General features: G+C 40.9%; 1 protein-coding gene across 1 annotated transcript in view; it reads left to right on the top strand.

Moving 5' to 3' along the window:
* The window catches only part of C2CD2L (C2CD2 like), a 53891-nt gene that overhangs the window by 15985 nt on the left and 23382 nt on the right, over positions 1–14524 (top strand). Inside the window, exons 2-4 of the mRNA XM_040325501.1 lie at positions 5274–5369; positions 10421–10540; positions 13491–13598. Of these exons, the coding sequence (XP_040181435.1) occupies positions 5274–5369; positions 10421–10540; positions 13491–13598 (324 nt within the window). The remainder of the gene's footprint in view (positions 1–5273; positions 5370–10420; positions 10541–13490; positions 13599–14524) is intronic.

A 14524-nucleotide genomic window follows, 5' to 3' on the forward strand; every position in this document is an offset into this window, starting at 1 on the left:
TCTTGGACAGGTATCTGCACCCCCTCCACCCTGAAAGGTTCCAAATGTGACACCGGATGGGGGAGGGTTCCTGAAAAGCGGAAGCTCCATTTTTGGGTGGAGCTCCGCTTTAAATTTAATGTTCTGAGAAAATGTCACTCTTTTGATGAATTGGTGGTATTGATGTCTTAAAAAAAGCATTGCTGGTTGTTTTTAGTTCAGAGCTGTTGGTACAGAGACTATTACCCTTACTTACAAGCGGGTTTCATTCCCTGGTGGTCCTATCTTCAAATGAAACGTCACTTGACAGCTACTTACACAATGACACATTTTGAAAAAAGGTGAGGTCTCCCCTTCACATGCTTAGTATCCTGGCTTTGCTCCTGGCAGGGAAAAAAATGTAAGTGTTCTACCACACTAATGCCGCTTACACGCGTAAATTCCATCAACAAAACCGTGGTTTTTTTTTTTTTTTTCAAAGGAATGTTGGCACAAACTTGTGTTGCATACACACGGTCACACAAATGTTGTCAAATTCCAAACGTCAAGAACGCGGTCACGTACAACACTATGACAAGCCGAGAAAAATGAAGTTCAATGATTCCGAGCATGCGTAGGGTTTTTGTGCGTTGGAATTGCATACAGACGATTTTCGGAAAATTTGAGAACCAGCTCTCAAGTTTTTGTTGTCGGAAATTCCGACAGCAAATGTCCGATGGAGCCTACACACGGTTGGAATTTCTGACAAAAAGCTCACATCGAACATTTGTTGTCAGAATTCCTGATCGTGTGTACGCGGCATTAAACGGGAACTGGACACTACCATATCAGACAAATTTTTACACAGGATCTGCCCTCAATTAAATCAAACATGCTGGAGACTTTGAGGCATTGGAGGTCAGCCTGGACCCCCTCCATGATAGAATGAATAGCTTAGCTAACCCACATCTGTGAGATAGAGGAGGATTTTTTTTTTTTTTACTAAGCAGGATATACTGGATGAGTTTACCACTATATTGTATTTCTGAAAACACGTTGCTCACTCCTAAACATATAGGTACGTGGGAGGAAACTTACTAAAACTAGTACACACAGAATTCTGGTGCAGCTGTGCATAGTAACCAACTTTACACTCCACCATCCAGCGTGTATCTCCTCTAAACTAAGTGCCGGTTCACACTACCGCGACTTGGGATCAGACTTGTGACGCCCGACATGAGAAATTACATTAAAGTGAATGAGAGCCGTCTTGGGCCCCATGCACACGAGAAGCAAATGCAAACACATGTAAACGCAAGTTTTCAAAGGCAAAAACCGGCGTTTAAAACGCCCATTTTTGCCGCAAATTTTGCCGCGTTTAGCAGCGTTTTACCGCTTTTGCGGCTATCGGCGTTCAGAACAAAGACATTGTAGACCCTCCCACAGCTTTGAAACGCAAAAACGTTTGCGTCTGAACCCAAGATTTTGCGTCTGAAAAAACGAGCCTAAACCCAACTGCTTTAAAATGCAAAAAAACGTGAATGTGTGCATGGACACATAGGATAACATTAAATGTGTTCAGGGGCAGTAGAAAAAAATGCCCAAATGCCTCTGAACTCGAGTTTACCAGCGTCTCGTGTGCATGGGGCCTAAATGTACACTACTGAAGTCGCTCCGACTTCAGAAAAGGTTCCTGTACTACTTCATGGCCACTTGTGTACGTACCCATTGATTTCAATGGAAGTCGCCTCCAAAGTCGGATCCCCTGTCTTAACTGAAGCAACCTTACAGGAAGAGAAAATAGTTTTCTCAGGCAAACTCCTCCCTCCCACAGAGCTGATTACTGTTTGATTGGCCACTGGCAAAGTCGCCTGTCCTGGAGGCGACTTGAAGTCACGTTGTTGTGCTGAAGTCGCCTCGCAAAGTCGCGCCCAGAGTCGTGTTGCCCCTGTGTGAACCGGCACTTACCGTGGTTGGAGCAAAAAAATTATCCTCTTGATTTAGTTCTTTCAGTTTCACTTTTTTATCTTCTTTTACTATGTCCACAGTGGTTTATTTTATGTAACAAAAGTATTGTGCATATAAATATTTGACTACTGTATACACAAATGTAGTTTTATGTAACAAAAATCTGTGAAGTAAATGTGTATATAATATATATATATACACACACACACACACACACACACACACACACACACACAAATGTAGTTTTATGTAACAAAAATCTGTGAAGTAAATGTGTATATAATATATATATATACACACACACACACACACACACACACACACACACACACACACGTCTTGTTTTGGAAAGTTTTTTTCTTTTTTTCAGATGAAACAATTATAATTTATTTGTATTTTTTTTTTCAGTGGCATTATTTCAGTTTATTATAAATGTGATGTTATTTTGTATGCATTTGTAAAAAAAAAAAAAAAATTAAATAAGTATGTTAACTCCAATGCCATCTTTATGTTTTAGTTTGATTTAGAAACAGAAAAGAGATGGCAGTGAAAAGAGTAGTCCACCTAGTCTGGTCTGCCCATTCATGTTTTGTGTGTGTGTGTGTGTGTATGTATGTATGTATGTACAGGGGCGGACTGACAACTCATGGGGGCCCCGGGCAATAGGAGATTATGGGGCCCCCAGGCAATAGGAGATTATGGGGCCCCCAGGGAAATTGAGATTATGGGGCCCCCAGGCAATAGATTTTGGGGCCATGGTATACATACACACATAATATACATACACACACTGAAAAGGTACTGTAGAGGCAGGACAGCTATAATCTTGGGATTTTTAGACCAAAAGAATGTCGGTAAGGGACATTTCAGGGACAGATGTAAAAAAAACACAGATTTTTACATACTGTCCTTGGTTTTACTGAGGCTGGCAACCCTGGTGGGGCCCCCTAGTGGCATGGGGCCCTCGGGCCCCATGCCCTCGGGCGTGTGTGTGTGTGTGTGTGTGTGTGTGTGTGTGTGTGTGTGTGTGTATGTGTGTATGTGTATATATGTATGTATGTATATATATATATATATATATATATATATATATATATATATATATATATATATATATATATATATATATATATATATATATATATATATATATATATATATATATATATATTACAGGGTGTACAGAATTATTAAGCAAGTTGTATTTTTGAGGATTAATTTTATTATTGAACAACAACCATGTTCTCAATGAACCCAAAAAACTCATTAATATCAAGCCCATTTCAATTATTTATTTTTACCAGTGAAACCAATATAACATCTCAACATTCACAAATATACATTTCTGACATTCAAAAACAAAACAAAAACAAATCAGTGACCAATATAGCCACCTTTCTTTGCAAGGACACTCAAAAGCCTGCCATCCATGGATTCTGTCAGTGTTTTGATCTGTTCACCATCAACATTGCGTGCAGCAGCAACCACAGCCTCCCAGACACTGTTCAGAGAGGTGTACTGTTTTCCCTCCTTGTAAATCCCACATTTGATGATGGACCACAGGTTCTCAATGGGGTTCAGATCAGGTGAACAAGGAGGCCATGTCATTAGTTTTTCTTCTTTTATACCCTTTCTTGCCAGCCACGCTGTGGAGTACTTGGACGCGTGTGATGGAGCATTGTCCTGCATGAAAATCATGTTTTTCTTGAAGGATGCAGACTTCTTCCTGTACCACTGCTTGAAGAAGGTGTCTTCCAGAAACTGGCAGTAGGACTGGGAGTTGAGCTTGACTCCATCCTCAATCCGAAAAGGCCCCACAAGCTCATCTTTGATGATACCAGCCCAAACCAGTACTCCACCTCCACCTTGCTGGCGTCTGAGTCGGACTGGAGCTCTCTGCCCTTTACCAATCCAGCCACGGGCCCATCCATCTGGCCCATCAAGACTCACTCTCATTTCATCAGTCCATAAAACCTTAGAAAAATCAGTCTTGAGATATTTCTTGGCCCAGTCTTGACGTTTCAGCTTGTGTGTCTTGTTCAGTGGTGGTCGTCTTTCAGCCTTTCTTACCTTGACCATGTCTCTGAGTATTGCACACCTTGTGCTTTTGGGCACTCCAGTGATGTTGCAGCTCTGAAATATGGCCAAACTGGTGGCATCTTGGCAGCTGCACGCTTGACTTTTCTCAGTTCATGGGCAGTTATTTTGCGCCTTGGTTTTTCCACACGCTTCTTGCGACCCTGTTGACTATTTTGAATGAAACGCTTGATTGTTCGATGATCACGCTTCAGAAGCTTTGCAATTTTAAGAGTGCTGCATCCCTCTGCAAGATATCTCACTATTTTTGACTTTTCTGAGCCTGTCAAGTCCTTCTTTTGACCCATTTTGCCAAAGGAAAGGAAGTTGACTAATTATGCACACCTGATATAGGGTGTTGATGTCATTAGACCACACACCTTCTCATTACAGAGATGTACATTACCTAATATGCCTAATTGGTAGTAGGCTTTCGAGCCTCTACAGCTTGGAGTAAGACAACATGCATAAAGAGGATGATGTGGTCAAAATACTCATTTGCCTAATAATTCTGCACTCCCTGTGTGTGTGTGTGTGTGTGTGTGTGTGTGTGTGTATATATATATATATATATATATATATATATATATATATAAATTATACCGTATTTATCGGCGTATAACACGCACAGGTGTATAACTTTAAGAGGGAAGTTTCAGGAAAAAATAAATAAATTTCCACAGCCCTCTGTGTATAACACGCAGGCACAGTTTACTCCTCTATTTTCAGGGTAAAGAAGTGAGTGTTATACGCCAATAAATACAGTATATATAATATTATATAATTTTTTTTCGTTAATTTTAAAGTACACTGATTTATTGATCATAAAAATCCATGTTCTTGTGATACTGCATGAAAGACATTTATTTGGATATGCAAATTATTTTGAGTGATGCACACCTGTAAAATCCCATTGTTTTATCACTGTTGTCCTAAGACATACAATTTGCCACCAGATATCGGGATGTGGCGCTTAATTCTTCACTGATAACCCCCCCCCCCCCCTAACCTTTTTGTGAAAGTTTATTTCTCTGAGAACATTTACCTTTTTAGGTGTTTTATGAATACTGAGCCCAAGACCCAGTGCTGTGAGACCACAGTGCTTACCACAGAGTCACATTATTTAATTGTCCTACTCCTGTAAATGACTAGGGAAGGCAGGGCACATCCTTTTTACTTTTGTCATGACAGGTAATTTCAGAAGTCTTACCTTTTAATGTAAACTAAAGTGTATTTTGCAGTGTGATATTTTGTATCTGTTTCTCATTTAGAGTTCCTTAAAGATGCAGTTTGAAGAGAATTTCCACCTTCAGCAAAATGTGCGGATCCACAACATTACCAATACAAAGCATTGTGACAACTACATGGTGAGAACATTGCTAGCAGATCACATCAATGGTTAGCGGTGGAAAAATTTAGAAAATAATGCACTTTCATTTTTTAATTCAACATTCGTTTATTTATAGTGGAAGTAAACCCTCTCTATACCCAGTGAAGTGAACAGCCTCAGATGACATACAGAGACTAAGCAAATTTCCCTACTTAAATTTTACATAGATAACTCCTGCCTTTCCCTTTCTATATTCTTTAGAAAGTGTACAAACCTTTCTTCCTTTTTCAGCAGCGGGTGTGAAGTCTAGACATACACTGTGTGAGAGCTTATTGGAGAAAAGGCACACCCCCCCCCTCCACATAATCAGAGGAATGAACAAATATGCAGAGCTGTTGTCTGAATAGACAAGCTCTCTGCTAATCTGTCTCTAAGTTCTCTCCCCAACACATATTTCCAGGTGCTTTTACCGCCTGTGTCGGAGAACTCATCAGAAGTTATCAGGCTGATAACAGAGGAATGGAGCAGCAGAAAGACACAGGACTTAGGGCTTTGGAGAGAGAGAGAGAGATAAGTAAACCCTACAGATATGTGCTTAGGTCAGATTTCATTAATAGGTTTACATCCACTTTAAAGTGGTTGTAAAGGCAGACGCATTTTTATCTTAATGCATTTTATTCTATAAAAAACCTTCTGTGTGCAGCAGCCCCAATAACACTTACCTGAGGTCCCTCTCTGTCCAGCGATGTCCATGAGTGTCTTGACCATCTGAGATTCTCCCTCCTGATTGGCTGAGACAAAGCAGCAGCACTTTTGGCTGCCACTGTTGTCCATCAAAGTCAGCTAGCCAATCAGGAGAAAGAGGGGGTGGGGCAGGGTCGGGGATCCGTGTCTGAATGGACACAGGGACCTGTGACTCGGCTCAGGTGCCCCTATAGCAAGCTGTTTGCTGTGGGGGCACTGAACAGGATGGAGAGGCCTGGATCACAGAAGAGGGACCCGAGAAGAGGAGGATCCAGGCTGCTCTGTGCAAATCTAATGCACAGAGTAGGTAAGTATAATCACTTTAAGCTCTTTATAGATTACAAGAAAATGGTATAATGGGGTTTACTTTGAAAGAATACTCAATCATTTGCAAGGGGGAAAAAATGGATTTTGCTTACACATGATTGGATGATTGAAGTCAGCATAACTCCACCTCATTCACTAAGCAAGATGAAAATTCAGTTTGCAAAGAGAATGTCACTTAGCTTAGTGAATGAAGCAAAGTTTTTTTTTTTTTCTTTTCTCCTTGCCCCTTTCTAGGTATCTTTTTTGAAAACGACATTTTCATTCACTCGCCTCATACACTGAGAACAGTAAAAATTCACTTGCCAAAGTTCATATTGAAAGTGGAAATGCTCTACTCGTCTTACATCCATGTTGTACCCGCAGGACAAACAAATTGTGTGATTGCTCTGTATGATAATTGTGTACATGACTGTGTCACGTGCTCACACAAGCGCACATGATGTCATTCAGTTGGCAGGCCTTTGAAAATGGTGCCCCAACAACAATTCTGTATGCAGAAATCTGACTTGATTTTTCTGATTAGTGTTACACAGATGGTTTATGTTTGTATATTGTAATACAATGCAATATAATGCCAAGGGGGGGGGGGGGGGGGGCTCTAAAATAAATTGAAAGGCAAGTTTAAATCTGGGATTTCCCATTTGTTAGGTTAATCTCACTTTTGTGAAAACCATATACATGAAAGACTGATTATATTTTATAGTGAAAATTGGGTCTTCAGGAGTTATTTAAACATGTTATGCAGTCTGTATGAATTATTGGTAGTCCTACTGGTTAACTCTTCTCCTAAAGCTAAACTATGGGAATTTTTTGCATGCTTAGATTGGGCCAGCTTGGCTCGAAGTAAGTATGCATTTTTGATAATTGGGAAGAGGGGGGGTTAATACAGATCATATAGTAGTCAGAGCTACCTACCTTTTTCTTCTGGGTTCCCCTCTGTACGCTGATTACAAGGGGTCCTTGATCGCCATTCATAGAACACATTATGTATATTTTCCAGTGAAAGGCATTCTCTGATTGGACAGGGGGGCAGGTTTGGGGGATGGGGTGGCAAGACCATCTCCACCTTATTATTTCACATGCAGTTAGAGAAGTCGGAGATTTCTTGTTTTGAAGCTCTTTTATTGCTTGCTAAGAATGCATTCATATCCATAGTCTGTGCATAGGTGCTCCTTAGGAGGGTAGGTGTTACAATACAAACGAGAAACCTCTTCTATGTGCGGTGTACAATATACTTGTTGCAATCTACTGGTTTTCTAAAGGTCTTTGTTAAACTTACATTGTCCTCAATGAAAATATCAACTGGACTCTTATGGGGAGTGACATGAAGGTTACCGTATTTATCGGCGTATACCGCGCACTTTTTTCCCCCTTAAAATAAGGGGAAAATCGTGGGTGCGCGATATACGCTGATACCCGCTTCCCGCGCTCAGTTTGAATGCCTGCGCCGACATATACCGAGTGCAGTACACTCGGCTACATTCGGCCAGGCTCGGCTTCGCTTGTGCTCACGCGAAGCCGAGCCTGGCCGAATGTAGCCGAGTGTACTGCACTCGGTATATGTCGGCGGAGGTATTCAAACTGAGTGCGGGAAGCAGCGATTGGACGGGAAGACAGCGTGGGAGAAGCCGGGAGGACACCACCAAAGCCGCCGCCGATGGACGCCGCGCAAGACACCAAAACTGTAAGTACTAAAATGTTTTTTTTTTTTTTACAGGAATTGCGGGTCCACATTAGGGGTGCGCGCTATACGCAGGAGTGCGCAATACCCCTATAATTACGGTATATGAAGTCTTATTTTTCAGGAAGACATCCAATTATTCCCCTGTATGCAAATTCTATCACCATAGATGTGCACAGCCTCTTGCATTAGGGTGTGCACCCCAAATCTCAAACACACATGACTGCCACCTGCTGTCACAGGGAGGAGGTGGTGGGAGGCAGTTGATTGGGAGCCGATTATGTTACACCCTAAATACAGGTGTAACGTGTTCCTACAGGTGAACCTAGCCTTTTAATATAATGGGGGGAATTTACACTGGAGACTAGCTCCCCCAACAACCCACCTGTTGCCACCCCTGGATAATGCACATGGGGTGATTAGGGTGTGCCCAGGCACATTGGACACACCCTGTGCGCACGCCTATGTCATTTATCTATAAATCTTTTTACAGAAAACAAGGCTGTCTTTCTTATAAAACCAAATGAAATTGGATTCCCAATCTGCTATATACAGATCTGGCAAAACGTTGTGCCCAAAGCTGTTGCTAATGTTAAAAAAAAAAAAAAAAAATCAGTAAAGTCTGGGCGATCAAGGGGTAAGTGATCAGGATGTGAAATGCAAATAAGGTACTCCCCTAGTGTCAGAAGCCTTACCATGAAAAAGGTTGACATATTCCAATTGAACCACGTCGGATTTAGGCGTTTTTACAGATGCTTTTGGCAGTGTCAGATGTCTTTTTTTTTTTTTTTTTTTTTTTTTTTTGCAGCTTAAAAACACCTCCATGCTCTATGTCCTCATGCGCGCGCGCACACAGGCTTTTAGGATCTGTAAGTGACATAAGCATTTTCAAGCTGCAAAAGAAAAAAAACGTTGCGTTCTGAGGATCAGCGTTACAGCTGTAAAAACGTCTGACACTACTAAACACGACTTAATGTAGTGTGACGTCATCCGGAGACCCCTCCCTCTTGTGATGTTACTGCCCGAGACATGATGGGGTGGTGATGTCACAAGGGATCGGGGTCTCTGGATGACAGCACCGGCTGGCCATGCCCGATTGCTATATAAGTAACAGTGTTTCGTCAGATTAGACGACCCGTCAGAATTTGTAACAGAAGTGCTACACCGCACAATCGTCCACAGCACGGGTACAGTGAGAAGGCGGCAAGCGGACGTTTTGTTACACCCACAAAGTCTTGCATTTCACAGTTATTTTTAACAGTAAGCTCTGCTTATATAGTGAAATTCAGTATTTTGAAATCCCTCAGACTGTTTTGGTGTTGATTTTTCAAGCAGCGGTGTTCTGTCAGATCAAAACTGTGATGAACTGGTATGAATTTTGTGGGGCCCCATGCCGTTTTGATTTTTGTTTCCATTTTGGTAAGGGGTTCCCCTTCAAGATCCTCAGTACACATGTCACACCACAAGTCGGATCATCCTTGGATGTGACTTCTATTCAAATCAATGGGCTCTCTCTCATAGGGAACCATTGATTTTGAATAGAGGCAAAGAAATGCTGCTAAAAGCTAGCGTGGCTAAACACGCATTAACGCCAATGCAAAAAGCTACTAAAAAGCAAGTTTTTAAAGCCTTTTTCCTGGCATTGGTAGTGGCTTTGCAGCTCGTTTTTTTCTAATTCTCTGTGTTTGAGGTCTTGGGGTCTAGTGGTGATGCCACCGGGTGAGGAGAGTCTTTTTCCTTTTTGTTGCTGTAGCGGCAGCACTTGTATGTAAACTGTGCTTTCTGTGGGGATGGCTGTTCTCCCAGCATGGAGGGGAATTGGGGCTTCTGGACTCCTGATTGGACGGGGGTGTATTGACCCCCTGTTTTTTGAAGTGGAGTTCTATATCTGAGAAACGCATTAAGAAATTTTTCATTCCATTTCCACTGCACCGGCAGCTTGTAAAGGCTGTGCACAACATGTATGGGAAGGCTTGTATTTACCCACATGAGCATGTGTAGTATAGTGTTAACAGGGTCACATATATGTTTAAGTACGGCTATTATTTTTTTTTAAAGAATTTGTTGTTGTTTTCTTATTTTCATTTTTGTCTGAGTTTTGCACTAATAATAAAATATATATACTTTAAATACTTTAAAGACACATTTTATAAAGTCCTCCATTTTGTACATATTCCTTCTGTAACTTTCCCCTTTCATACCCATCGGTACCTGATTAGATGAAGTTTGGACCCTACCCTTTTTGGGCACGTTATTTTATAGAAATGTTTTTTTTTTTTTTTTTTTTTTTTTTTTTTTTTATAGAATTGTTTTTGATAAATTAATTTCTCCTCCAGGTATTCCTCTGCAGTATTTCTGCAGATGCTGTCAAATTTCCAGTCTTCGTTACCCAAGAGTCTCTTGCTGCTGTATCCTGTGAGACTTACCAGGTATCCTTAACTATACAACAGGCACAGGTATGTTTTCCTACAATGTCATTTGTAACAGACTACCTTTTAAAATAAGTTATTGTGACAACAAGCACATAGATGTCAGAAACCTGTTCTGTTCTAAAAAACAAAAATCTGCCAGATAAGTGAATAAAGCATGCTGGTGAATGTGTATCGCTTGCTGTCTTATACTGTGTACCTAGGGATTGACTTATTTTTTTTAAAATATAATTCTTTATTAAAAAAAAAATATATATATATATACTTTGGTCGGATGGCTAGAATTGTTTCTGTATTGTTTTTTTTTTTATATCGTATCATAGATATATTCTTTTTCTTGATACTGTCGAAAACTTATCTGCAGTAGGCAAACCTTGCCTGTGCATTTTTGTAACAACAGGTTATCTGTTTTTTTTTTTTTTTTTTTTTTTTTTTTTATATATCATTTATCCTGTTTTATAACTAGGGAGCATAATCTACAAAGCATTCATTGGTACATTTGCTAGCATGCCTGCTCATTAGCCCAGTGGTGTAGCGTGGGTTGTCGGCGCCCAGGGCAAAGCAAGTAATTTGCACCCCCTAACCCATGGACTTTTAAATACCCCCACTCTGATCACACTCCCCAGATTCTTCCTCCACTCTAATCACATCCCTAGAGCCCAGACCAGATCCCTTCCTTCTGATTAAACCTCCATATCTCCTCCCCAGACCTCTCCACTTTGATCAAACCCCCAAATCCCCCCACCAGATCTCTTAATTTTGATCATACCCCCCAGATAACACCCTCCCCCATCCCTGCACAGCGTGGCACCCACTGCCTGCACACATTCGGGATCCACCGGCCCCTCTGCCCTCATCTGCATGCTTGGATTTGTTCTTCCCGATTTCTCTGTGACAGCAGCTAAACAGCAGGTAAACTAAAACCTCCATGCTGTGCCCTCTCTCCTACCGGGCACAGCGTGGAGGTTTTAGTTTGCCTGATGTGGAGGAAAGATATTTTCAAAATCCAGCAAGTGCCCCCCCCCGCCATGCTGCCACCTAAGATGCCTTATGGTGGCACTGACCCTGTCTACATACCTCTAAATGTTGTGCCCGGGACGACTGCACCGCTCCCCTCCCATTATGCCACTGATTCACCCTATTTATAAACTGTTACTGTGCTCTTCTCTGCACCTTATGCTCAGCTCACTGTCCTCAGTCTTCTCAGATCTCTGCTGTGGGCCACAATCTCCATTCAATACTATGGGGAGTTTGCTAAAAGGAGATTGTGCCACATATGTGCAGGCCAATGGAGAAGATTCTGATGAAGTCTATGCATCAACACTTATAAGGTTCATTTACACTTGTAGTTAGTGCAGTGTTTCTCAATTCCAGTCCTCGGGCCCCCCCCCCAACAGGTCAGGTTTTCAGGATTTCCATTATTTTGCACAGGTGATTTGATCAGTTTCACTGCCTTAGTAATCACCACAGCCTTTTCATCTGAGGGAAATCCTGAAAACCTGACCTGTTGGGGGGGCCTGAGGACTGGAATTGAGAAACACTGTGTTAGTGGGAGGTGGTAAAAACATGTGTTTTTACTGCCTCCCAACCGCTCCCATTTAAGCTTCAAAGGCAAATGGAAGAAGTATACACCTGCTGCGGCCCTGATGCTTTGCAGCTGCTACAAAAAAATAACTTCCCTGTTGTATTTTGTAGGCAGTACTGCCTGCTAAAAGCGACCCGTTCATCTGCAATGCATGGTGCTGTAGTGTGTTGGTGCAGGCTTTTAGGGGTTAAAACAGGCAGTGACAAGGTGACCCAACACCTTCTCACTGCCTGTTAAACACCCTCTGAAAAGTGATTCCCCGCTGATCTTTTTTCAGTGGTCTGCTGCATGTGTAAGCTTGCCCTTAGAGCAGTTACTTACGTATTTTTCAGGCAAGTAAGAATGTCAAACACATTTCTTTAAATACAAAAATGTATTTTTCAAGTTTTCAAGTTTTCACGCTTTCACTTCAAAACATTTCTCCTAACTATGTGTGGTAAACATTTGTTTCAAAACTAGATCAGGAGAGGGTTACAGTATATACCTAGCAATCCTGCCAGTGCATATTTCTTTCCTGCTCAGCGTGGTAACAGTATGCTGGCCGATTCAGTGTTACCACTGTGTCTGCACATGCTCCTGTTCCAGGCCATACTCTTCCTCTATTTTCACGTGACAAACCTGCAGGGCTACAGCATAATGACTGGGGGCGGAGCTCTTCTGCAGCTGTCACATGACTACCTATTAAATAAATACATCTAAATAGCAAAAGCTTTGTTTGGAAAAAAAACTCAGTTTTTTTTAAGTTATGTTTGGCAAGTTTGATAAACCCTTTTTTTCATTAAATATACCTTCTTTTTTAATCTAAGTGGTGCCCCTTACAACAGTCTTTATGGGATGGTGCCAGGGCTGTGATTGACAGCGCAGTACTTTGTTTTACGGAGTTTATGTGCCGGATGAAAGGAAGAGAGAATAGGAGGGTACTGCACGTGTCCCAGAACTATTGCTATTTTAGATGAATTTCCTTTCCACAAATAGTCACGTGACCGGCAGAGAACCAGTTGGCTCTGCATGGCCCCGGGCAAATGTGCCAACCACACTGGCAGAGGAACCAGAAGAAGATCACTTGACCAAGTTACAGAAAACAAAAAAGAAAAAAGTATTTGCAATCATTCTAATGCTGTGATATGTGAATCTTAATGCTTTGTATGTTTCACATATGTCAAAGCATGTATGACTAGGTTTAGAAACAATAGAACAATAGTTGGCATAGAAAGTTTTTTTTTTTTCCCACAACAAAATGTATTATATGGGATTTGGTAGATCCCCGAGTAGGCTGACTATTGAATCTGGCGTTTCATTATTCCACAACTGTTGCAGAATTTAGAATTTTATTTTTTTTGCTAACCAGAGGAAAAAAGCAAATGCAATGATTTCTTTATATTGTGTGTCCAGGTAGAAGTTAAACTACAGGAACAGGTACCGGAAGGGCTGCTGGTCTCCTGGAGTTTCATGGACCGACCTGAGATGGTGCTTGAGATTATGCCTAGTCGGTCACATCAGGTAAACAAGCTAACATGGTTCAATAATTTTGATTACCGATTTTATATTTTTAGCTTTTAAGTATCACTTTAAATCAAGGTAAGTAAATTATAAAAAAATAGTCTATGGTAGCCTTTCCCCACATTTAAAATTCCTAACCAAGCTGACCTGTTTTTTCTTTTGTGCACACCTATTGTCTGGTTCATCTGCAAATCATACATAAAATAATGTGTTTTAATAAGTAGGACAGATTAAAACAACTTTTCCTTCAGGAGTAAAAAAAGTGAGGGTTATCCTAGGAAATTATATGAACCCTTTATGAGTAACGTTTGGTTAGTCTTTGGTTGTAAATCAGCAAGTTCGCTCTTCGTTGTTGTTGGCCATTTAGTATTGTACCTTCGTATAGCACATTCACCAGATTGCGTCTTTTACCACACATTTTGATTTCCCATTCCGCAATGGGTAACTGGGATCTTGTTAAGTCACCATATTTATAATAGTAAATTCAATGAATCCTTCATCCAAAACCTGCCTGTAGGCACCCAACAATCTATATAGTTTCCAATATACCCAATGATACCGAACTAGACTGTTAACCAACTGATCCTTCACGTTACTCAAAATACGCTTTAAAACCCAGGAATCAAGACCTCCCCCTTCCTTCTCCACCTGCTATTTGTTTGACCGACTGCCATCCATCCTGGTACTTAATGCGACTGACTGATTTCTAGACCCAGCACTATTAGTCTATATTCAAACTATATTTACAAACTGTACATTGTCCACTAGCATTCTTAATCCATTCTCACATAAAAATAAAGAAATAAAAATGCTACAGCAATGAGCTTTCTCGTGACATTTGATATTTTAGAGATGGTAAATACAGTATCTCACAAAAGTGAGTACACCCCTCACATTTTTGTAAATATTTTTTTTTTCCATGTGAC

This window comes from Rana temporaria, chromosome 10 (genome assembly GCF_905171775.1).
Source record: "Rana temporaria chromosome 10, aRanTem1.1, whole genome shotgun sequence".
NCBI classification, from domain to species: Eukaryota; Metazoa; Chordata; class Amphibia; order Anura; family Ranidae; genus Rana; species Rana temporaria.